Consider the following 24,418-nt stretch of genomic DNA (forward strand, 5'->3'; position numbering starts at 1 on the left):
TCACACAGCATCCATGTTTTGGCATGTATTAGTAGTGTATTTGTTTTTTGTTTTTGTTTTTAAGAGGCAGGATCTCACTTAGGTTGGAGTGCAGTTGTGCAGTCATAGCTCACTGCAGCCTCAAACTCCCAGGCTCAAGCCATCCTCCTGCCTCAGCCTCCCAAATACCTGGGACTGTAGGCGTGTACCACCATGCTCAGCTAATTTTTGTTTTATTTTTTGTAGAGATAAGGCCTCAGTGTGTTGTACAGGCTGGTCTTGAATTCCTGGCTTCAAGCAATCCTCCTGCCTCAGCTTCCCAAAGTGTTGGGATTATAGGGGTGGGCCACCGTGCCTGGTCGTCATTCTTTTTTATTGCAAAGTAACATTCCATTACACAGATGCAGCATGGTTTGCTTATTCCTTTACCTGTTGTTAGACATTTGGGACATTTCCAGTTTGGGGCTGTTAGGTATGAAGCTGCTGTGAACATTTCTGTATTGTAGATGGATTCCCAAGTAAATCATTGCCACAACTCAGCTGTACAGATCCAGTTTTTTATGTGTTGAAGTAGTATAAACTAAAGCCATCCGTTCAATAAGCCAACATGTAGAAATCTGTATTAAACCCCTCCCCTGTGCTGGACAGACAGGGTCCTGGCCTGCAGGGATGTACACTAAAGCCTGCATGTTTTTACACGGCAATTGAAGGTGTCTGACAAAAACAATCTGCCCCTCTCCTTATGCTATGAGAGTAAGCGCTATCATAAGCCCATTAACAGAGTAGAATCGTGAACGTATTTGATTACATGTGTACCCTCTGCTTTCTGACCAGTCAGTGCACACTACCAATAGAGCTAGTAGCAAATTTCACTCCAAATGGAGAGTCTTTAATTGGCTGCTAACTTCAAGATCCACATCCCGGAGCTGCTGATGAGTTGCACATTGTATTGCCTCAATGCTTTCTGCTTTCCAAATGCAGAAGCTGGAGGGACACCTGCTGCTTGAATGTCCCCTGCTGCTTGAATGTCCCCTTGAATGTCCATCCAGCTGGCCTCTCCCATGCTGGGTGGGTCTTGGGATGGTGCCTGTGGTGCTGCCAGGGGAGAGTGGTCATCAGTGAAGGAGTACAGGACTTGGGCAGTGGGCCCCCTGCTTTGGGAACCAGTCCCCAAGTCTTCTCCCCTGATGGTTCCCAGTCTGCCTCCTCCGCTTTCACTCTCCACCTTCCTCCAAGTAAAGATAAAAAAGAGACACAAGCAGCAAATTCTAGGACCTTACTGGTGGAACAAGGGCAGTGCAAGCCTCCCCTTGTCCTCATCATTTCTGGCTTCATCTTTTTCCGACCCTGTCCCTCCCTTTCACCTCCCTCCACACCTTCGCGCCTGACAACAGATGATACAAATTGATCCTGTGTGACCTTTGTGAGCTGTTCTGAGAAAAGGTTTGCTTAGACGTCTCAGGCAGAAGTTGAACCTTTGGTTAGGAAGCTTGACTTTGTATATTAGACGCCCCTTCCCTTGAACCCAGTAGCCCCCAAAATGCAGGTGCGCAGATACGTGTGGATCACCACGGGCTGACGGCAGCCAGCAGCCTGGAGATCAGCATAGGTGGAGTCCCTTCAGTTTCGCTGTTGTAGTTGTCGGAGTTCCTGCTGGGCGGGTGTGGTGTCGAGAAAAGAATGTGAGACTGAGAATCGGGAATTGAGAAAGCAGGTTCTTTTTTTTTGAGATGAAATCTCGCTCTATAGACGAGGCCGGAGTGCAGTGGTATGATCTTGCCTCACTGCAACCTCTGCCTCCCAGGTTCAAGTAATTCTCCTGCCTCAGCCTCCAGCGTAGCTGGGATTATAGGCACGCACCACCACACCCAGCTAATTTTTGTATTTTTAGTACAGACGGGGTTTCACTATGTTGGTGAGGCTGATCTCGAACTTCTGACCTCAAGTGGTCCACCTGCCTTGGCTTCCCAAAGTGCTGGGATTATAGGTGTGAGCCACCACGTCCAGCCTAGGGAGCAAGTTCTGACTTCGCCAGTCCAGCTCCAGGGGCCTCATGTGCAGACACAGGTGTGAATGGCACCCCCTGGAGTTGTGCAGCTGGTGTGATCTCACTGGCACACGGCATGATGTAATGGCCACCTATCTTCCTTAACCCTAGCTTTCTCAGACATTCAGCTGTGCTAATAATACTTGTTACCATGCCTGTAATCCCAGCACTTTGTGGGGCTGAGGTGGGAGGAAGGTTTGGGCCCAGGACTTTCAAGCTGCAGTCATGATGGCACCACTTCACTCCAGCCTGAGGGACAGAGCTGGACTGTCTTAAAAAAAAAAATTGCTTTTGAAAATAACAAAACTCATTACCTTACAGACTAATTGTGAGGAATAAATAAATGAATGCCTGTCAGGGGCTTTGTAGATGGCTGAGCACCACCCAGAAAAAGTCCCTATCTTTTTGCTTTTCTAAGATTGATTTTTTTGGGGACTTGCTATGGGTTGGGTTCCTCCTCATTACCATGTTCCTAATTTGCATGAGAGGCACTCTCGTTGATGCCCAGACCTCCCCTCAGAGCACCGTCGGGAGGTCAAGGTGTCTGAGGCATCGCTCTGCCTTCCAGGTCTGCCTAGGGAAGCCAGTGTCACCTGAAAAGGGGATTGAGCCCACGCTGGGGACGGGAGGGTTGAAGAAAGGAGAACACAGCCCCGGCTGGATTGTCAGAGGTGGCTCAGTGGGGGCCAGGCGCGGCTGGGATTGTGGGGGTGACTTGCCAGCCCTGTCTACCTCTCCTCTGTGCCCCCGGCTGACCTGGGTGAGAATTCTGACTGAAAGCTCTCTAAGCCTGTTTTTTCATCAGAAAAGCAGGGAATATTGCTGTCTCACAGGAGATTAGATGAACTAATGCAGGTAAGGTGCCCATCACGGTGGCACAGGTGGTGCCATTGCTCTTCTTTCATGAGTACCTCAGGTCCTCCCGATGCCCAGGTGTACCCTGGGTATAGCCCTTCTTGCTCTGGGTTTTCCCCAAAAGGGTACATACAGTACTCTTACTTTGGATTTTAAAGTACAATACTCTTGCCATAGTTTTAAAAAAATCTCTTTTTAGAGACAGGATCTCATTTGTCACCCAGGGGGAGTGCAGTGGCACATTGCAGCCTCGATTTCCTGGGCTCAAGCAATCTTCCTGCTTCTGACTCCTGAGTAGCTGGGACTACAGGTGCATGCCACCCCACCTGACCTTTAGTTCTTTATTTGATATTCACAACAATAATGCAAAGTCATCACGTGTCCTGGAATTACATGTAATAATACCAACTTTGTTGAGGAAAGCTTGTTATAGTAGAAAGAACATTGGACTGGCCGGGTGCGGTGGCTCATACCTGTAATCCCAGCACTTTGGGAGGCTGAAGCGAGCGGATTACCTGAGGTCAGGAGTTCGAGACCAGCCTGACCAAGATGGAGAAACCCCGTCTGTACTAAAAATACAAAATTAGCCAGGTGTGGTGGTGCATGCCTGTAATCCCAGCTACTCAGGAGGCTAAAGCAGGAGAATGACTTAAACCCGGGAGGCAGGGGTTGAGGTAAGCTGAGACCACACCATTGCGTTCCAGCCTGAGCAACAAGAGCAAAACTCCATTTCAAAAAAAAAAAAAAAAAAAGAAAGAAAAAAGAAAAAACAAAGATCATTGGACTGAGAAGCAGAAGACTTGGCTTTTTCATAATAACTACACCAATGATGACTATTTTGTGCCTGGTGCCTTTGCTAAGCACTGTTCATGGATTATCTCATTTAACCTCACAGAGGCTGTGTTTCACTGACAAGCAGGCTGAGGCGTAGAGAGGATAGCTGCTTGCTTCAGGTCACGTGGCCACTAAGTTCACTCTTACCCACCACGTGCAGAGTGTCTCCTGGGTGCCAGGTGCTATGCATGCAGGTTTCATGGAATTTTCATGACAACCCATTTCACAGATAAAGAGGCTAAGAGGTGCAGGAAGAGTAAATAGCTGCCTGAGGTCACTCAGCTGATAAAGGACAAAATGGATTCTGCCCTGGTTTGCCACTTAAGGCTATGTTTGTCTCCCCCAGTTTGACTACCTTGCTTCTGGCCCCTGCTGGCAGGGCAGCCAAGGCACTGTAGCATGAAAGAGAATCATAGTCAAAGAAAGTAGAAATAGTAGCTGGGAAGATGTGTCAAGTCGGGGTATGAGGTCCAAGGAGATGTGATAAATTGGGGTGCATCTGGGAAACTGGGAGGAGCCTGGTGCACAGAAGTGGCTCAGAATAACCCTGGGCATGGCTGGGAGGAGGTAGCGGGCCTGCTTTTGTGTCATGAGAGCTGCCTGGTGCCAATGCTGACTGACAGCTTACAAGGTTACGTGGGGTTGGGCACCTACATTGTATGTTATCTGGACCACGTATTCGTGAACGGAATTTATGATTTAACTAATTTGGCAGTGAAGTTGTGCCACAATCTTCACCATCTTTTATACTTGGTGACCCCTCCAGTCATTGCAGACCCAGCACCTTGGTGGATTCTCAGAGCTTCCTCACTTGGCTGGCTGGGGCTCGGCTGGTGATCTGCGGCCATCTGCTCAGGCTGCAAAGCTCTTTGTTGCTTTTGGCATGTTTAATAGCTTAATTTCTATTTTTCTGTTTGGAAATGCAGTTCACCAGCATCGAGGCTGCAGTGGGTGCTAAAATGGTTTCTGATTGCTATCTTGAATGTTAATATCCGAATACATTTTATCATGGATGACCTGTCCTCCCTGCCACGAGTCCTCACTCCCCTTTTACAAAGATGGGCATGCTGCCTGCCTTTGGATAGGCCCCGGAGCCCATATCATTCTTTTGCTCTCTCCCTCCTGGCTTTACCCAGATAGCATTGTACTTTGCCAATAAAGTCCGCAGTCGTGGGAAATCTTTGAGTTGGAGGATATGAGAAAGTGTTTCATTTTGCCGGCAGGGTTTACTAGGGGTGATCTAATCTCTAAAAGGCATACATTATTTAAATTCCATGCTTTTGGGCAAGAGGACCGCTGATATTTGTGAACTTTGGCAGGGAGAAGATTCTGGTACGGCTCTATTCAGTAGAGCCGACTGTTGGTCTTCCTGATTGTCATTCACTGCAGGGACTCGTGGGGGTCAGCTCTGGCGGTGAGAATTCTGGAGAATGTTTTCTTTACCCAGAAACTTAAAATCACGGACTCTTGCGGAGAAAGGAATGAGAAAAGGCAGCATGTGGAATCATCAGTTTGTTATTTGGTTCCCATCTGGATTTAAAACTGAAGGTCCCAAACTCAGATGAGCAGCTCACATGGGGTGCCTGAGGGCCAGCACAGGCCTGCTCACATCACCCCCACACTCCTGTGCCTGCAGAGCACCTCAGCTATCACCAGTGGTTTCTCCCACGGGGCACTGAAGAGTCCTGTGGATGAAAATGAAATTTTGAGGGAAACCTTAAGCTCTCTCAACCATTAGAGGCTGAGGCAGGAGACAAAATGGGGCCGAGGAGTGGCTCTGGGAGCCTCCCAAATTGTGTGTAGGGTGAGACGCTGGGAGAGTCCCCAGAACATCCTTCCAGCTGAACTGCCTTGTCTCCTGGGGACATGTGGTGCTTCTGGTATAGCTGTCTTGTCTTTCCTCTCCCCTTGTTCAAATGTCATTCTAGTAGAGATCACATGCCTGCCTTCCTTCCTGGGGACGGAGGCTTGGGAGAGTGAATGAGCCCAGAACAGACCCTGGAAGTTCTGAACGCAGAGCCTTTTCCCACCTCCACGGGTGTGCACTGGGTGTTTCTTTCCTAAGAGGCAGTGAGCTAAGAACTAGGCGTGCAAATCTGGTTATCTTACTTTCTGTCTAGCAGGGCAGAGAGATAGATGGACAATGTGTTACAGCTTAATAGGAGCTATATCAGTCAGGGCTCTCTAGAGGGGCAGAACTAATAGGATATATGTATATATGAAGGGGAGTTTATTAGGGAAATTGACTCACAAGGTGAAGTCCCACAATAGGCTGACTGCAAGCTGAGGAGCAAGGAAGCCAGTCCACGTCCCAAAACCTCAAAAGTAGGGAAGCCCACAGTGCAGCCTTCAGTCTATGGCTGAAGGCCCAAGAGACCCTGGCAAATCACTGTGTAAGTCCAAGAGTCCAAAAGCTAAAGAGCTTGGGGTCTGATATTTGAGGCCAGGAAGCATCCAGCACGGGAGAAAGATAAAGGCTGGAAGACTCAGCCAGTCTAGTCTTTCCGATTTCTTCTGCCTGCTTTATTCTAGCCGCACTGGCAGCTGATTGGATGGTGCCCACCCAGATTGAGGGTGGGTCTGCATCTCCCATTCCACTGGCTCAAATGTTCATCTCCTTTGGCAACAGCCTCACAGACACACCCAGAAACAATGCTTTGCATCCTTCAATCCAATCAAGTTGACACTCAATATTAACCATCACAGGAGCCATGAGTAAGATGTGTCTGGCATAATGTGGGAACACAGATGAGAGGGGTAATTAATTCTGACTGGGCATATCTGGATAGATTTCAGAGAGGTGATAATTGACCTTGACTTTGAAGAAGGAGGAGATACCCACCAAACTGACTCTTCCGAAGTAACTCTTGCTGAACGCATGCCTGCTCTTTGCTGGGGATGGTGAAAACGAAGGAGGGGATAGTGGTTCCTGCCCTTGAGAAATTCACAGCTTGTTGCGGAGAGAGCCTGGCACTATGAACCAGTGAAAGCTCTGTGTAGACAGATGGAATTGTGGAGGTGGAGAGGCTAGCGGGGGACTTGGTGATCCAGGGTTTCCAGAGTTACTACGCTCTCTTATGGAGAGAACACAGTTTCTGTAAGGACAGTTCAGTCCTTGCAAAGATGTCTTTAACTACAAGAGGCCCAGCCCTCTGGCTTTTGCCCTACCATATTATTTTACCACCTTGGCTCTATATATTACAAGTAGTTAGCTGGCTTTGAGGTAGGGAGGGAGGAAAGGGGGGTGCCTGTGCTGTTTCTCACGCCTTGGCATGCCTTCCCTTTCCTCTTCCCTTTGTTCCAATTTCAGGCTCATCAGATACTTTATCAGTTGTTCTCTGTCCCTCATCATTAAGCTGGGTTCAGCATTGTTCTCCATTTTTTAACTCTGCAATGAGATGATAAGTGCTGTAAAAGCAGGAATAGTGTCTTCGTGCTTCCCTTATTTCCCCTGGGAGCAGTTTGTGTGGTATCAGGAACGTGGGTTTCTCCAGACAGGCTTGGCATTGAATCTCAGCATTGCCACTTGGAATTTGGGCACAATTTCCGTATCTGTAAAATGGGATACCATGGGGCTTTCTCAGCCTCAACATAGATGACATTTGATATCTTTTAATGACATTTGGGGCTGAATGATTCTTTGTTGCAAGGGGTCATTCTGTGCACTGCAGAACGTTTAGCAGCATCTCTGGCCTCCACCCACTAGCTGCCAGGAGCGGCACTGTCCAGTCATGACAAAACGATCTCCAGATGTTTGCCAAGCGTCCCCTGTGGAGAAAAATTGCCCCCTGTTGAGAACCACTGGGGCAGTGCTACCTATTGGGTATGCATCAGACCTCCCAGGACTGCATCTGGAACACAGTAGGCATTCAGTAAATGTTGATTCTCTTTCATTCCTAATTCACTCAACACATTGTATGTTGGTGAATTACATGGAGCTGTGTCTCTAGGTTTTAGCAGTTTGGGGTAGAAATATTGTGGAACTTGCAGGTTGCCCACACAATGCACTAACAGAGTCACTGTCATTTTCTTAATTGCAGATTGATCTGGAGCCAGAAGGAAGAGTGTATGTGATCATCGATCTCTCAGGGTCGTCGGGTGAAGGTAGGAGAGCGTGACCTCTCATCCCTGTTCTCTTCCATTGGCCCTTTGCCTTCTGGGTCTCTTCTTTCCCTCATTGGCTGGGACACATGATAGTGACATTTAATTAATTGGCATCCTTTAAAGGAAAAGGTTATTTTGAAGATGCTTATGCCTGTGTACCAAAAGGGACCAGCCATCTGTTAACTTCGGTGGAGCAGAGGGAAGATTTTGGATTTACCACATGAGGCCAGTAAATCGGGCATTTCTGCATGCTGTGTGCAAGGCAGGCAGTGGGGCAGCCTCTCCCAGGAGGCTGGCCTGGGGTTTGTGTGTATGTGTGTGTGTGGTGGGAAGGAAATAAAGCCAGTTGGTTTAACGGCATGCAGAAATGAAACAAATAAGGTGATAAACTTCAGACTCTTCTTTAGAGCTTGGATAGAAGGGCGACTCCTTTTACCAGCTCTTTAGACAGGCAAAAGCTCTGCTCTTAAAGAGAAACAATGGGGTGAGGGAACATCTGCTCCCCACTGACTGATTAGACAGCGTATTACACCCTCTTCCTCTTACACCCTCTTCTTTCAATCCTTTCTTTGCTCACTTAATACACTTAAGACCTTTGAAGGGGTTGCTGGGTGTGGAGGACTGAGCAGTCAAGGGAAGAAGGGAAGCCTAGAAAATAAAACCTTATCCAAATGGGAACAAGGACATAAGCTCTAAGAAAGATTTGGAATTGGGACTGAAATGTAGTTATTGTGGCCATCTTTGCTCTCCTCCTCCTCCATCTGTGGGCAGGGGGACACAACAGTTGGCTTTAATGCCATGGCAGGGATATTGGAAGACCATGTGTAGTTCCTCTTGGCAGTGAGAAACCAACGATGTTTGGGGATTGTGTCCCAAAGGGAAAGATGGACACTCAACTCTCTCAGCTCTTCTGCCTGGAACACTTGGGTCTTTCAAACATCTCCCCAGAATACTGGGGAATCACAGGCTCGAAGTAACCACCCCACACACAGTCTCTAGTTTAAGGCTCAGTGACGGAAGGAAGGATTACATAAACACATTCAAAGGAGCCAGTCAAATGATGTGCTTGACAGTGGTACCTGATGATTTCCATTCCGCTAATTTATCACCCAATCTCAACAGGTATTCGGCATAATTCAATAATTGTGTGTATATGAGGATTATAACAGAATTAAGCCCTCTTTTAATAGATCTCAATTATTTGGCATTGCTTTGCAACTTGAAAGAGCCTTCCAAAATTGGTTGCTTACATTTCCTGCTCTTTACTGCAATTACATTTTGGCGTTTCCAACTTCCCTTCTCTGCTTGCAGCTCTGAACATCCCAGAATAGAACCTGTTGTAGAAGATTTGAGGATTTAACAATAGTTCAGATGAAATATTGAAGACAAACAAAAGGACTTAAAGACAAATTAAATGAGCACCAGGGTACCCACCGCCCCAATTAAGAAATAGAGCAAGCAGTGAGGGGGAAGCCTTGACTTTGTTTTTAACATAGCAAGTGATCCACATTCAACAGACTTCAGGTTTTGCAGTGTGGCCTCCTGATTCTAGACACTGGCGAAACGTTTGATGGGCAAAATCAATCTCCTTTTTTCCTTACGTAATCTGTGTGCAATATGATAATTAATTAAATATGTATTTCCTGTGCCAAGATGCTGAGCAACCAATGGAGGCTGGGACTATTTTCTTTTTCTTTGAAAAGATAAATGACTTGCGAAATTATAGAAGACATCCTTTTTTACATTAAAGGGAAAGAAGATGGACAAATGGATGAATAAATAAATCAGAAGCAATTGATTTTTTTCTGCTTCCTTCTATAGCTTATTGCATGTGAATAGCCAAAGCAATTTTCATTGGGCTAAATTCTGAGTCTGTTTTTTTAATCTCTTTCATCTAAAGAAAATAGAGTTTACTTAAGAAATGCTGACACATGCCAGAGTCTGTAAAGTGCTAGCATGTGTTGCTCTAAAGAAAAGAAGACATTTTTCTACTCTTTTTTTTTTTTTTTTTTTTTTTAATTGCTGTTCTTGGACTTGGGATCCTTTCTTTGGATGCTGGGTAAGACTTTCAGTAATCCCTTCTGAGAAGCTGCTCTTGCTGTTTGTGTTATATACATCTGTTCTCCCAGTCCTGTTGCTGGGACTGTGAGGGCTCCTAGTCTGGAGGTGGTTTTGGAAGGGTTGGGAGGGCAAGGGGAGGCTGAGAAACCACAACACTTCATACCTAAACCATGTGAGATGGGTCTGGGGTGAAGCAAGTGGCCACTACCACACTCCTGGATTTACAGACTGTGGACTTTCACCGATTCTTGTCTCAATTTTCTTTTTTTTGTTTTTAATGAAAATACCTAACTCTGCCTTCTGTGAAAGGGAGAGAGTTGAAATGAGGCACAGCTGAAGTTTCACCACTCCATTATTCTGCCATCAAGCATCCCTTCAGCTCCCATCTCTCAAATGCTGCAGCCCCATCAATGGGAAAAAATACATTCATGGGAATTGCACAAAATTTACAACACATGCAAATTCCAAGGAGCTCAGAGAGAGGTGGGGGCGTGAGATGGTGTGAGTGACTACACCCCCTTCTTCTGGGATGCGCCAAAGGATTCTTTTCCTTGCCCACATGCTGTTAGAAAGCCTGGGCGTTTACGTCTGCTAGAGCTGGAGCTAATGTTGATTTCTAACTAATAAAATTCCACTGCTTGCATGTCCTGTGCGGTTCACTATAGTGGAATTTGACCAGTGTGTGCTTTGGCTATACCAGGCAACCTAACCCCAGATATCGGGGGGGGGGCGGGGGGTGGAGGGTGGTCAGGCTCAATGACAGTTAAGGTCATTTCTGGTCATGTGATTTTATCCTTTGGTACAATTTGAATGGACATCTGCCAGAGCTTGTGGCTGAGGGCTGGCTAATATGTACACCAGAAAGGGGTTACAAGAAATGGACTTGTTTTGACAGGTATGGTGCTAGGCACTTTACCTACATTATACCACGTAGCAAACCTACTCGAAATGCTCTCATGGGAAGCTCCAGTCTCATCCGTGTTTTGCTTACGTTGTAAGTAATAATCACAGGGGTTCTGGTGAGCATGGCACTCCAGGCTCACCAGATGCTTAAATCAAAGCATAATTAGCTCAGGTAGCAGAATGGTAAACAGCAATGTAATTCTCACCTGTGCAAATGATGGTTTCCTGCTGTGCCCATTTGTTAGTATTTCTTTTTTTGATGTGATGTAATTTGCGTATTATTTCTTATTCTTTCTAATAATGTGGCAAAGCCCCATGCTTTGCAGGCTTACAGATGAGAGATGGTCGGGGCCTGACCTGGGGACCGATAGATTCTTCTTCCCATGCCTTCCATCCGGGTGTTGTGCCCATCTGGGAGAGTTCTTCAATGTCAAGAGCAATGACAAGTAGGCCTCACTGTCATGTTTGGATCACCACCCGTTTCTCCAACAAAACACAGAGGATACAAAGAAATGTGAATGATTTTTGCAGCACATACAACACAAATCGTGCAGTTACGTCGAGTTCTGGAGGATCTGCATATTGTGGAAGCAGAAGAGCAGGGAGCAGGAGGCACCCCATTTCTTTCTGCAGCCACAGGCTGAGAGTGGTCAGCCTCCTCCCTGGGACTCCACAGATAGCAGAGAAAGAGCACAGCCTTAGGAGTCCCTTAGACCTGGATTGAAATCCTGGCCCTAGTGTTCGTTAGCTTAGAACCTCAGATTTCTCACCCACAACATGGGGTTAATAGTACCTAAGGTAGATACTAGGCTAGGATTGTCATAAGAACAGTGCTTTGGTACAGTGCCTTTGCATGCAAGAGATGCTCAGTAAATAAATATCCTGAAGCTTTGGAGACCTGAGGGCAGAGAGGTTGGCCTAGCTCTACCCAGTGCCCATGGAGGAGCATCAGGCAGGGTGTTCAGGGAAACTGTTGAGGGAAGGTTTCTGACGCTGAGGTGGGACATGTTCACAAGGGCCAAGAATAGAGCAAGGTACCAAAGAGGCGACTTCAGGGAGTAATCGGTGTGGAAGGGACTGTGATACCGCTTTCTGCAGAGTTCATATCTTGCCTCGGTTTTGCCTATTCTCACTCTATTTATTCCTCATCCTTTCCCAAGCAAAGTAATTCCTGGAAGGACATTCTCTAGCATCCCTGAGCCACTCATTTGCATTCCATGGCCCTTGATGCCAGAGGCTTCTCCTTGTCAGAGCCTGGGCTTGTCCCATCCCTGCTCAGTGTGGACTAGAACATGTGGTCCCCATCCTCTCACCAGCCCTTGGGTAAAAGCCCTTTAAATATTTGAAGAAAGTTACTCAATATCTATTTTTTTCAGGCTGAATCAATCAAATCCTTTAACCTTTCAGAAGGGACATTTTAGAAATCTTAACTCATCTTTGCAACGTCTTCTGGACTTTTTTCAAGTTGCACACACAGACGTGATCAAACCAGCTTTGCTTGGTTCTGAAATAATAACGTGTGTAGAGCACTCAGCTTTACCAAGTGCCCAGCAGTATTACGTCCATGGGAGAGATGGCGAAATTGAGAGGTCAGATGATGTACTCCAGGCCTCGTTATGAGGCCCTGCTGGGTCCAGACCCCAGACCACAATCCAGGTCCTGCTTCCAGTCATGGCCCCAATAATGAGTTTGCCACATGGCAGTGATTCCATCCCTTGCCCAATCTTTTTATTTTAGTTCTTTTCTGCAGAAAGCTTTTTATAGAAATGTAAAGCCAAAGTTCTTAGCTTTGAGTCCAAAGGTGACCCAGAGAGTCCCTTTCACAATTAAGCAGATCTTTTTTCCACTGTGTTAGAAACAAGAGCTCTCTTGGTCCGAGCTCAAGGTTGGATCCTTCTCAGGTTGTCTGTAATGTGGATCCGTAGCTAAGACTTGGTCTGAAACTAGACCAGACTCAAATCCCAGCAGATTAGTCATCTTTTCTGCTGACCTGCCCTCCTTGTTAGAGAGGTTAGTTTTTGTACTTGAAGACTCTACATCCATAGCAGGCATTAGAGTGGTACCTCCAGGGTTGAAATCGAAGTGAAAGGGGTTTTCTCTTGAAACTGTGTTAGCCAGTGGGCAGGATGCATATCGATAGGTTCTCTCAGATTTGAGTCCCACTGGAGCCTCAGTTCATAAGAATTCTACCTCTTTCCTTCTAAATTCTACATTAATAATCCAATGTCTTCTAGTTAGTTGAGAATTAAAAAGAACCATTCATTCATATGACCAATAGTTAACAATGTGGTTTTTTTTTTTTTTTTTCTTTTTTTGAGATGGAGTCTTGTTCCGTTGCCCAGGCTAGAGTGTAGTGGCACAATCTTGGCTCACTGCAACCTCCGCCTCCTGGGTTCAAGTGACTCTCCTGCCTCAGCCTCCTGAGTAGCCAGGGCTACAGGCGGGCACCACCACAATTGGCCAATTTTTGTATTTCTAGTAGAGATGGGGTTTTGCCATATTGGCCAGGCTGGTCTCGAACTCCCGACTTCATGTGATCCACCCACCTTGGCCTTCCAAAATGCTGGGATTACAGGCGGGAGCCATTGTGTCCGGCCCACCAGTGCATTTCAGCAAGTGTGCCCAGCTTAGTGTCTGTGCTGAGTTTGGGGAACGGAAAGTAGAGAGAGAAGTAGAAAATGGGAGATGGCATTCACAAGAAGTGTAAAACTCTGCCTTCAAGGAGTTTGAAATTCAGTTAGGCATCCAAGACTTGCAGGGTGAAAGCATTAGAGAACAGTGCAAGGCATTGTGTTTGATTAGGTGTTACCAAGAGTTCTCCAAATAGGAATAAGTCAGGACCGGAACAACCCAGGAAAACTTAAAGAAAGAGGCAAGTCTTGGGTTGGAAGGGAAAGGATAGGCAGGCTGGATTGGCAGGCAAGAAGTGGAGAGACCATTGTGAGCGGAGGGAATGTGTCATCATTATCAAAGTCAGTTTTGAAGCTCTTATTTTTGGGGATGGCTGGATAGACAGGGTAAGATAAATAGATGCAGTGTGAGCTCTCTAGGAGCATCCAAACAAAGGCAGTCATCAGTGTCGGAGGCAGAAATTTTCATGCTATGCAAACAAGAAAATGAAATGCCTTAAATGATTAAACTATGTTTGAAGATTGAAGGCAGTTTTTTTTTTTCTGGGTGTGATTTCTGGGTCCAGTCTCTCTCCCACCATGACCTACAATGGGAAGGAGTAGTCTAGGTCAAGTTTAGTCAAGTCAGGGACACTGGGCAGAGCACATTTTATAACTAGGACAGTGAGGCATTTAAAAAATAAAGCCCAGCTGCCGGCATTCCATCGTGGTCTTTGTGGTCTCTTTTCTCACTTGGCAACTTCATGGAGCCCCATAGCAATCACTCTACCATCCCCAGCATTCTCTTCCTCTCCAGCCTTTTGAAGGTGCCCCAAGATCAACCTCAGATACTCCCACGCTTTCTCTTTTCAAGTTCTGCTCAGTCTTTAGTAAGAAATGTCACTTGAGAGGTTAAGGAGAGCCTCCAGCTTCCCAAACAGGGGGCCTCAAAGCCAGGCACCAGCTCCAAGGTGCTGATCAGGCTCCCTCGCATGTCGTGCCTTAGGCAATGAGATCCTGATCCTGTTTACCACACAGGCTCCCTAGACATGCGTGGACGTGTCAGATCTCCTAGCAGTGCATGGAGTCCAGAAAACAACAAAATAACAAAATCCAGATGTTCGACAACATTGATCTTACAATACGCACCCCACGTTACCACACCACACCCCGGCATAACTTCTTGCTGTGGCTGATTCTCAGACCGTAGGAGCAAGCCCCTGTGTCTTAGGATTTCTGGCTCTATTTTTGGTTCTAATGGAATAAATGCTTGTTCCTAGAAGTGACTATATGCACCAGATGAGACAAAGGGGATCAGCTGGAAAACAGTGAGCACGAAGCCCCCATCAAGTAGTTTATAATGTCACAAAGAGACATCGCTAAGATGCTTGATGAGACATAAGCCAAGAAACCCTCATTTCCTTCCAAATAGCCTCTAGATGCACAGCAGTTCCTCTGAAATGAATCATCCATGGTTAACACCAGCAAATGCCAACCATTAGCAGATGAGAAACATAATTGAATCCTGAGTGTTTGGAAAGCAGAGCTCTTCTGATCACTACTGGAGCCTCCTTCCCCTCTGCCGTTACAGGAGCATAGATATGTATTTCCTTTTGACTTGTGTGCCTGTCTTACTAATAAGGAAGTAGAAGGAGCAACAGTCATGTTGAAGAAACAAGCTTATAGGAAAGGTGGGTTTCTAATAGATGCTTGGTCAAGAAGTGGGTCCCACGTGACCTCTAGTTCTATCTCTGTTGTCTCGCTATGTATCATTTCTGTGTCCCGGAAAGAAGATTGTTTCCGGAAATTCCTGTTTGCGTTCAGATCATACTGGCTCAAAATGGCCTCTAATTTAATTATTTATTGTTGTTGATGTCCTCATGATTTGGCTTAACAGAAAGGGTATTTCCATTCATTTAACCTAATTTAGAATTGTTTGTCTTTCAGGACCAATGGCTTTATTCTTTTATCCAGTTGAAAATGGTCAGTGCTAACAGATTTATTGATCTTCCCTATTACCTGGTTTTGTTGAAACATGCACGTTTTCACAATCAAGTGCATTCGCCATCTTTAATCGAGCTGTTGACACAGGGGCTTTTATGTTTCTCCTTTATTTAAACCTTTGGTGTGAGCTCGTAGGGGCCAGGGTAGGGGTGTACATGTGCCCACGTGCGCACAGGTGAGAATGAATGTCTCCGAATCACCTATTCTGTGTCCCCCTCATCCTCAGTTTCTTCAGTTGGAAGCCTTATTTCTTTGCTTATCTGATATATACAAGGCCCTGAAGATGTAGAGCTAATGAACACAGTGCCTGCTGTCAGGAAGCTCATGCTCTGACGGAAGGAGGCAAGCAATAGACCAGTAAGCACAACCGTGTGTTTTAGCTGTTGGCTAGCTACTGGTAGGACAGGATGCTGTCGGACCACCGAGGAGCCTCCCTTCTATTTGAGGGCTCTGCTGTGAGTAGGCAGTCAGTAAATGACAGCCACAAACACTTCCACGTGATCGCTCATCCACATGGCAACCCTGAAATGCAGGTACTAACGGTTATCCTCTTTCCTTGGTTGAGGAAACAGTGCCACTACCCATTGAAGATTCATTTGAACAGGCAATAAAATAAAGAGGGACTAGGACTTGATTGACCAAAACTTAAACTTTTCAGGAAGACATGTGAGTATACATTCACTCATTCAACATATGGCTGTTGGGCATTTTCGGTATGCTAGTTACACTTCTCAGAACTGGGGACACAGAAGTGAATAATAGAAACAGAAATTCCTGCCCTCATTGGGCTTACATTCAAGTAGATATGCTTGTGTGTGTTTGGGAGGGGTATGTGTGTTTCTGTGTGTGTGTCTGTAGGCTTCTTCACAAGGATACATAACATACTGAGAACAAGTGGCTGTCTCTGGGGAGAGGAAAGGGAAAATTTGGAAAGGAGGGGACATTTCTTGTCAAGCCTATTATTTTGTTTTGCTTTCCCATGTATGTGCATGAGCTATTAATATTTTTTTAATTACTTAGAAATTTTGAAAAAAAAAAAAAAAAAAAAAAAGAATTATATAGAAATGTGACCATTCCCAGAAGAGTGACTCACTAAATCCATTGAACACCATGTCTAAGAACAGGGAACTCCACAAATAATGTTCTCCATTCATTTATTGCTTGACAGATACCTCTGATGTATAAAGGGATATGCTGAAATTTGGGATTCCCTTGGGCTTTACCTGTCACTGAGGACTGCCATGGAGAGGCAGGTGAGCCAGGTGGCCTGGGCTCCCACAGAGTGGGTGATGCAAGATCCCCTCGGAGCAGTAACTCCAGGAGTCACTTGCCTCTGTCTGCCAGCCCTGCCTGCATCTCACTGAACAGACAATCCCACTGTGGCGTTTCTGATGGCAGCATTTTCCAGCATTTAGCATCTGCTGGTCCTTGTTCCAAACTTGGTTATCTCCCCAGAGTGCTTTCATTAGCTCTGCGCTTCTACCCAGCTAAGTACGGCAAGCCAGCTGCCGATGGGTCATACCTACTTTCCAGGCATTCAAGTTTGTGTGTCTCCTGACATTGAAAATAATGGTGATGTTTAGTTAAAAGGGAGACATGTTCTCTGCAACAAAAACTCATGACCTCCACTATTAGCCAAGCGTGAATTTGTTTTAAACTGTTTAAAAAAGTTAACTCAAGGGAAGTTTAATTTACTTTCAGGTATATCCATGTGTTATTGGAATCTGCATTTTAGTTCCTGTTCCATAATTAGTTAATTACTTGATTGACCGATTCATTCAACAGATGTCTACTGAGAGTCTATTGCCTGCCCAGGCATCGTGCTAAGACCTAAAGAAACAAAGGTGAAAAAGACACAGGTCTTGCCCTAGGAGCTCTCCAGCCAGGAGATGTCTGGCAACAAGTCATTTACTCTACCTGGGTCCCACCGGCCTGCTCTGTACACAGAGAGAGGCGGCTCTAAGGGCTTCTTCTAGTTCTATAGTTCTGAGTCAAAACCAAGAGAGGTTTGCATACAACTGAGCACCTGAAAGGGGGACATGGGAGATAATAAAAATGTTCCAGCCAGATCTCTAGGCAGAAATTATTTTATTTAAGCCTAAATGGATCTGCCAGGTAGGTTTTATCATCCCTTTTCACATGTTGGAAAAATGAGGCTTAAAGAGCTTAAGAATGTGAATTACCTGGGATCCTGTGAAAATGCAGGTTCTGGCTCAGGGGGCCCAGGATGGGTGCTGAGATTCTGCATTGCTAACCAGTTCCCAGGAGAGGCCCTGCTGCTGATCTCTGAACCACACTAGGGGTAGCAGAGGAGACTGTAAGCTTTGAGATCTTTTACCTCTGAAGCACGCTGAGCAGGCTCCAATTCCAACTTGATGGAAAACGAAGAGGGAAACGTGAAGATTATTTTCTTTCTCAAGTCCCAATCATTTAGTCCTTCTCAAAATCAGTACCTTTGAATCCTTTCTGTTTAGAATGTTCTCTCTCCCCATTCTCCTTTCTTCTGGGGAAACGAGTTGAGAAGGCGTCAGTGTTTGGGAGCTGGGAAATGCCAGGCCTTGGTTTTTTCATTCTGGCTTTCATAGTTTGCAGAAGGTCAAAATGGACAACATCAGTGTTCTTCCAAGATGAGAATGAGAAGCAATTATACCAGGAAAACAAAGCACTAAGTAACCCTTTTAAAAGCAACCAGTCAGGATATTGAATTTTTTTTTTTGTTTTTGTGTTTGTTTTTCTATAAATATCCTGAAGTATTGAATGGTGCCTGAATTTGATCCCACTGTGCTAATTTTCTCCGGGCTTTAATTAAAATAACTCACCCAGGGACCTTGCTAGAGCTTACCTCTATGTGATCTCCCCTGAGGTAGGCAGGTCGCACCTGCTTTCTGTGGAAGGGGAAATGCAGAGTGTCCTGGATTAGGTGCTGCGTACACAGTCGGGGCATAATTTTTACTTGCTGTATAAATGAATACATGACTAAACGAAAATAGGAAAAACTGTCACTTTCAAAGGAAACTATTGAGATAAACAAGGTGTTTGGACTGACTTTGCTTTGGATAATCGGTTGTTTCATATTCTACTATACAATCAATTTCATGAGTGGGCATGGATATGAATGTTTAAGCTTTCTGTACCAGATACTTATTAGGGACTTTCCATGGCCACTCAGGAGTCCCAAGTTATAAAACCCTGTCCTCTCCCTGTTTATTTAACTACTTCTTTATTTTCGAGTTTGCCACCTCCTGGGAGCCTTCCCACACACTGGCCCACCCCACCAGCATCCCCTGGTTCATGACACTGAATTTGCCCTCTTGCTCCTCTTTATCTTTCTATACAACCATGTGCTCACATACTTATATTGTACCTACAGTTGGAGTCCAGGTTGTGCCCTGCTTACCCCATCTAAGGGCACAAGCCATTCAAGGCAGAGTTTCTGTGCTGGGCTCCAGAGCTGAGAGCTGGCCGGGTGCAGTGTGGCTCCCTGCTGGCCTTGTGATGTGGCAGTTCTAAGCCGGGAGCACCATCCTACCATTCTGACTACACAAAACAAGTCTGGGGACAAGGACTGTCTCTACTTGAGTCCTCTCGGTCCAGTGGGGAACCAGACCTAGAGACAGACCACCAAAAGCCAATGTGAAACAGGTTACCACAGAGAGGCGCAGATGAAGTCTGTGGGGGTCTTGCTTATTCCAGGGCCTCAATAGCACTGGGCACAAGGCCCCCAACCGGTTATGCTGAATTAGCATTAGGTGGCTTTATAATGACGTACAGTGGGAGGAATCCTTGTATTGAAACAGGAAGCTTGGATTCTATTCCTAGCTGCTACTAACCAGGTTATTGAAGGTAAACAAATCGTTGGGTATTCCTGACTTTCAACAGGACACCAAGGAGAGCATTAAGATGCAATGATTCAGCCAATGCTCAGGATTTTGAATTCTCAGATTGAAGACTTTCTGAATACAGGGGTGAGTCCATGAGCAAGTTTCCTAATCTCTCCTTACACTTACCACCAGGGAGCCAGACCCAGTTATTCTTGGCCAAAGAATCCAGGAGCCTTAATATTAATAGTAGATGAGACCTGGTAGGTGTCTTAGAAACGTAAAGTGTGGCCAAGTGGAATAGAAAGAGAGCTTATTCTCAGGCTCCTCTGGCAGCTTTGGGATGACGAGGGTTACAGGAGTTATAGGGAGGCAGGTTTAAGCTTAATGTATGGAAAAAGCCTCCAATAAGCAGAGCTCACCAGCAGTTCAATACACTTGAAGTAGGGAGCTCTCCATCTCTGGAGGTATTCAAGGAGAGACCAAAGGAGCATTTCGAAATATCATAGAACAAATTCATATATTAGCTGGAGGGCTGTATTGGATAATTACAGTTCTTTTTCTGGTTTTGATGAAACAGTGTTTCCATTGGTTCTATTACAAGACTGTGCTTCTAATGGTCTTTTGTAAGATCTGAATGTAACAAATAACTTCCATAAATATATACAAGTGGAGGCTAAGAAGGCAGTGTTTATTTTATTTTTAAAAATCAAAAGCTTAGCACTGTAGGAAGGTAGAGAAAAAGAGTGTGTGAAATAAAGAGAAAAGGGAAGATGTTGGACCATAGCAGGTATTTACAGAACAGTTAAAAATCTTGAAAATGTAGGCAAAAATGGAAATATTAAAATTTGAACCTCGTTCCCAAAGAACTAGGGAAGCTTCCTGTTTAAACGAACCCCCAAATTGTGTGAACGCTTCCTAAGGAGAGATTTGACAAATGAAAAAGTCTGTAATGTCAGGATTTGCTGCTTGTCTCTCTCATGTGGTTGCACACGTGGAGTTTGTTAAAATGCAGTGCATTGGTGTGTGTTTGGGAACAGGTCCATCTGGGAGGAAGGGAAATGCCAACAAAAGCTCTTGATTTTAGGGGAAGCATCCTTTCATCGTGCTTGCTCGTGTATCCTGAGAAGCAAAGATTTTCTCCTCAGACTTAGGAGAGTACTGTCTGGAAGCCATAGGAGTGGAAAGAGACTGAGGTTTCTTTCAGAAGAATTTCGCTTCCTAACTTGAGAAGGGGTTTTGTTTTAGGTAGAAGGCTTCTCACTGCAGTGGGTGACATATTGTTATAAATGGGCTGTACACAATGATTTGCCCCTGTGAGGCGGGGCACAGTAAGCCTGCTGACCGCTGTCCCTAACACTGACCTACCTTCCTGTTTCTGCTTGAGATTTTGCCTTCAGGGCTTTCACGATGATGGTGGTTTAAAGTCTCCATGTGCATTAAAAGGCCAACCCTCCCTTCCTCAACAAACTAAAACAAAACTCTTATAGAAAGATGGAATCCTCAGCCTTTCTTTCTTTCTTTTAAAAATTTTTTTAAATCTATAATTGATATGTAATAATTGCACATATTTCTGGGATACAATATATTGTGTATATTTCAAGGTATGTGTACATAGTATAGTTATCACATCAAGGTAATTGTCATATCCCCCTCTCTAAACATTTATCCTTCCTTCCTTCCTTCCTTCTTTCCTTCCTTCCTTCCTTCCTTCTTTCCTTCTTCTTTCTTTCTTTCGAGATGGAGTCTCCCTCTGTTGCCCAGGCTGGAGTGCAGTGGCACAGTCTCTGCTCACTGAGGCCTCTGCCTCCCAGGTTCAAGTGATTCTTGTGCCTCAGCCTCCCAAGTAGCTGGGATTACAGGTACCTGCCACCGGATAACTTTTGTGTTTTTGGTAAAGATGGGTTTTCACTAAGTTGGTCAGGCTGGTCTCGAACTCCTGACCTCAAGTGATCCACCTACCTTGGCCTCCCAAAGTGCTGGGATAAAGGCATGAGCCATGCACCCGGCTCATTTATCATTTCTTCCTGTTAATAGCATTCAGAGTCCTCTCTTTAGCTTTCTTGATATATACAACACATTATTATTTGCTGTAGTCACCCTACTGTGTAATAGAACAGAAACACTTAGTCTTCCTGTCTAACTGTAACTTTGTATCCATTGACCAACCTCTCTCCATCCCCCTGCCTTCTATTTTCCCTAGCATCTGATAGCCACTATTTTACTCTCTACTTCTATGAGACCAACTTTTTTAGATTCCACCTATGAGTGAGATCACGCAGTGTTTGTCTTTCTGTGCCCGACTTATGTCACTTAACATAATGTGCTCCAGGTTCATCCATGTTGCTGCAAGTGACAGGATTTCATTCTGTTTTATGGCTGAATAATATTCCATTGTGCTGATGTACCACATTTTCTTTATCCATTCATCATTAAGTGGGAATGTAGGTTGATTCCACATCTTGACTATTGTGAATAGTGCTGCAGTAGACACAAGTGTGCAGATGTCTCTTTGACATTTGATTTCATTTCTTTTGGATCTATACCCAGTAGTGGGATTGCTGGATCATATGGTAGTTCTATTTTAATTTTGTGAGGAACTTATGTACTGCTTTCCATAGTGGCTATACTAATAAAGGATCAACAGCTAGGTTTGTAGGCAGCTGGTTCCCTAAGTTGCACGTGATGCTTTCTAAAAATGCTTCTAGAAGTCAAAGGAGTGAAAGTTGAATAATTCAGTTGAACATTTTCATGGAGGATTCCATTGCCAGAAAACTAAAATGCATTACAAAATCCCCTCACTATGTCTTATTGTTCAGAAACAATTTCTGGTAATATTGCCAGCAGTTTGTTCTTTAAAAGAGTTTTTTTAAAAAATGTTCACATGATCACCTGGGCAGCCTGTCAACCTGCTTAAGTTCCGGATGGGCCCAGCTGAGGCTGAAGCTTTGATGATGTGCTCCCTTAGCTTCTATTCTCTGAAGCAGATCTATCGCTCTCATCACAAGGGCCAATATTTATATTTTTATTTTTCTTATTCATTGTTTTGATTGATTGATTGGTTTATTTATTTATTTAGTGTAGAGATGAGGTCTCGCTATGTTGCCCATACTGGTCTCAAACTCCTGAGCTCAAGCGATCTGACCACCTTGTCCTCCCGAAGTGCTGGCATTACAGGCATGAGCCACCACATCCAGCATTTTGATTTTTTTTTTTAAAAGGGTAGGAGGCAATAAAATAGTCAAATAATTGTACAAACTCTTTAGGATCTAAGCTCTATCGGGGCAGGGACTTTGTTGATTTTCATCTCTGCTGTACCTTCATGACCTAAAGCAGTGCCAGGATGCAGAAGTCCTTAGGAAAAACTTGTTAAATGAATGGAAGAATGGCTGTTGTAAATAGTGCCAGGTACGAATGGCAAAGCTGTGGAGGTGGCTGAGTTGTTTGACTGGCAGAAAGCATCCTGTGACATGTGACCGCCAGCTGACGGCTGAGCGTCCACGTGTGGCCTATGTGCTGTTTGAAGGCTGAAGGGATGAAAGTCAAGAACTGCCTGTAATAGGTGGGTTTGGGGTCACCAGGGTCATTGGCAGGGCGGCTGGAGCTTGGAAGACAGACTTCACCTGCATAATTACAGATGCTGCTGAGACCGCTCAACCTCTCCCTGCCTGTAATGATGGCCCTTCTAGCCGCGACACTGCCAGGCCAACTAGAAACACCTGGCTCTGCCTGGAGAAGAACCTATTTTGCTTTTATTTTTAATTTTTTTAAACATAAATCAAACCAGCGTCCTTTGGATTTAACGTTCACTTCCTGTACTGCATGAGGCCTTCGTCAGTCTTCTTTGCCTTGGAAAAGAAATGATGGGGTGTTTGTTTTTGACTTCAGAAAAAAGTATCCTCTGTGATTTGTTTTCCTTGAGTCAATCTGTCTTTTGGACTTAATTTAAATCAGCCTTACCCTCCCTCCCTTCCACTATTTTTATTCTATTTTTATTTATACACACTTATATTGTGTATCATGGGTCACATGTCCCTACGATCCAGCTTTAAAATACGTGTATCTCCAGTGCCTTTGCAGCCCCTGGGCACCCTTCATTGACCTTGTCTTTGCCGTTTTTCCCCCAATGGGGGGAAAAATTGTAAATATCCTGATTTTTGAATTAATTATTTTCTTGCCTTTCTTTATGATGTGGTGGCTTATACCTGTAATCTCAGCACTTCGGGAAGCCAAGATGGGCAGATCACTTGACGCCAGGTGCTTGAGACCAACCTGGCCAACATGGTGAAAGCCCACCTCTACTAAAAATATTGAAATTAGCTGGGCAGAGTGGCAGGTGTCGGTAATCTCAGGAGACTGAGGCAGGGGAACCACTCGAACCCAGGAGGCAGAGGCTGCACCACTGCACTCTAGCTTGGGCAGCAGAGTGAGACTCCCTCCCTAAATAAATAAATAAAATAATATCCTCTATAAATTATTTGTGTTTTACTCAACATTATACTTTTGAGGTTCATCCATATTGATGTGTATATGGCTGCAGGTCATTCATTTTTTATTGCTGTATATTATTCCATTATATTAATATATCAAAATTAATGTATCCATTCTTCTATTTCTAGACATCGGGATTACTTTCAAGTTTTTTCAATTAAGGACGATACTATATTTTGGGGTGCACTTGTATCTATAGTTTCTGTAGGTTATTTACTTAGATATGCTCAATGATGGTTCAACAGCTATGTGCATGTTCAGCTTTGCTAGGTAATAAGCTGTTTTCCAGAGTGATTTCACTAGTTGATGCCACCACCAGACATGTTTGCAACATCTAATTGCTTTCTGTCTTCATGGGTATTTGGTATTACCAGACTTTTAAATTTCTACCCATATGGTGGGTGATACACCATTATAGTTTTAATTTGTATTTATCTGATTATTCATGATATAGAGAATCTTTTTATGTATTTTTGACCTTTCCTCAGAAATGTCTGTTCACTCCCAGTGCATTTTTCTGTTGTCTTTGTCTATTTCTCAGTGCTTCAGAGGCAGTCATGTATTGCAATATCTTCCCCTCATTTGTAGCTAATCTTTTTATTCTCTCTCTAGTTATCTGAAGCATAGATAACCCAAAGAATGAAACTTGGTGGATCTTGAACAAATTATGTCCCATAGTTGGTCTTCCAAATATGTTTCTTCTTGGGCCAATG

The 24,418-nt window shown here is 44.7% G+C and overlaps 1 protein-coding gene across 4 annotated transcripts in view; it reads left to right on the forward strand.

The window, feature by feature from the left end:
• PRKCE (protein kinase C epsilon) overlaps nt 1-24,418 on the forward strand; it is a 533,961-nt gene that overhangs the window by 183,785 nt on the left and 325,758 nt on the right. For all 4 annotated transcript variants that reach the window (XM_003926751.4, XM_039477786.2, XM_010337457.3 and 1 more), the window contains one exon: nt 7,756-7,819. In XM_003926751.4, the coding sequence (XP_003926800.1) occupies nt 7,756-7,819 (64 nt within the window). The remainder of the gene's footprint in view (nt 1-7,755; nt 7,820-24,418) is intronic.

This window comes from Saimiri boliviensis, chromosome 1, assembly GCF_048565385.1.
Source record: "Saimiri boliviensis isolate mSaiBol1 chromosome 1, mSaiBol1.pri, whole genome shotgun sequence".
Classification (NCBI taxonomy): domain Eukaryota; kingdom Metazoa; phylum Chordata; class Mammalia; order Primates; family Cebidae; genus Saimiri; species Saimiri boliviensis.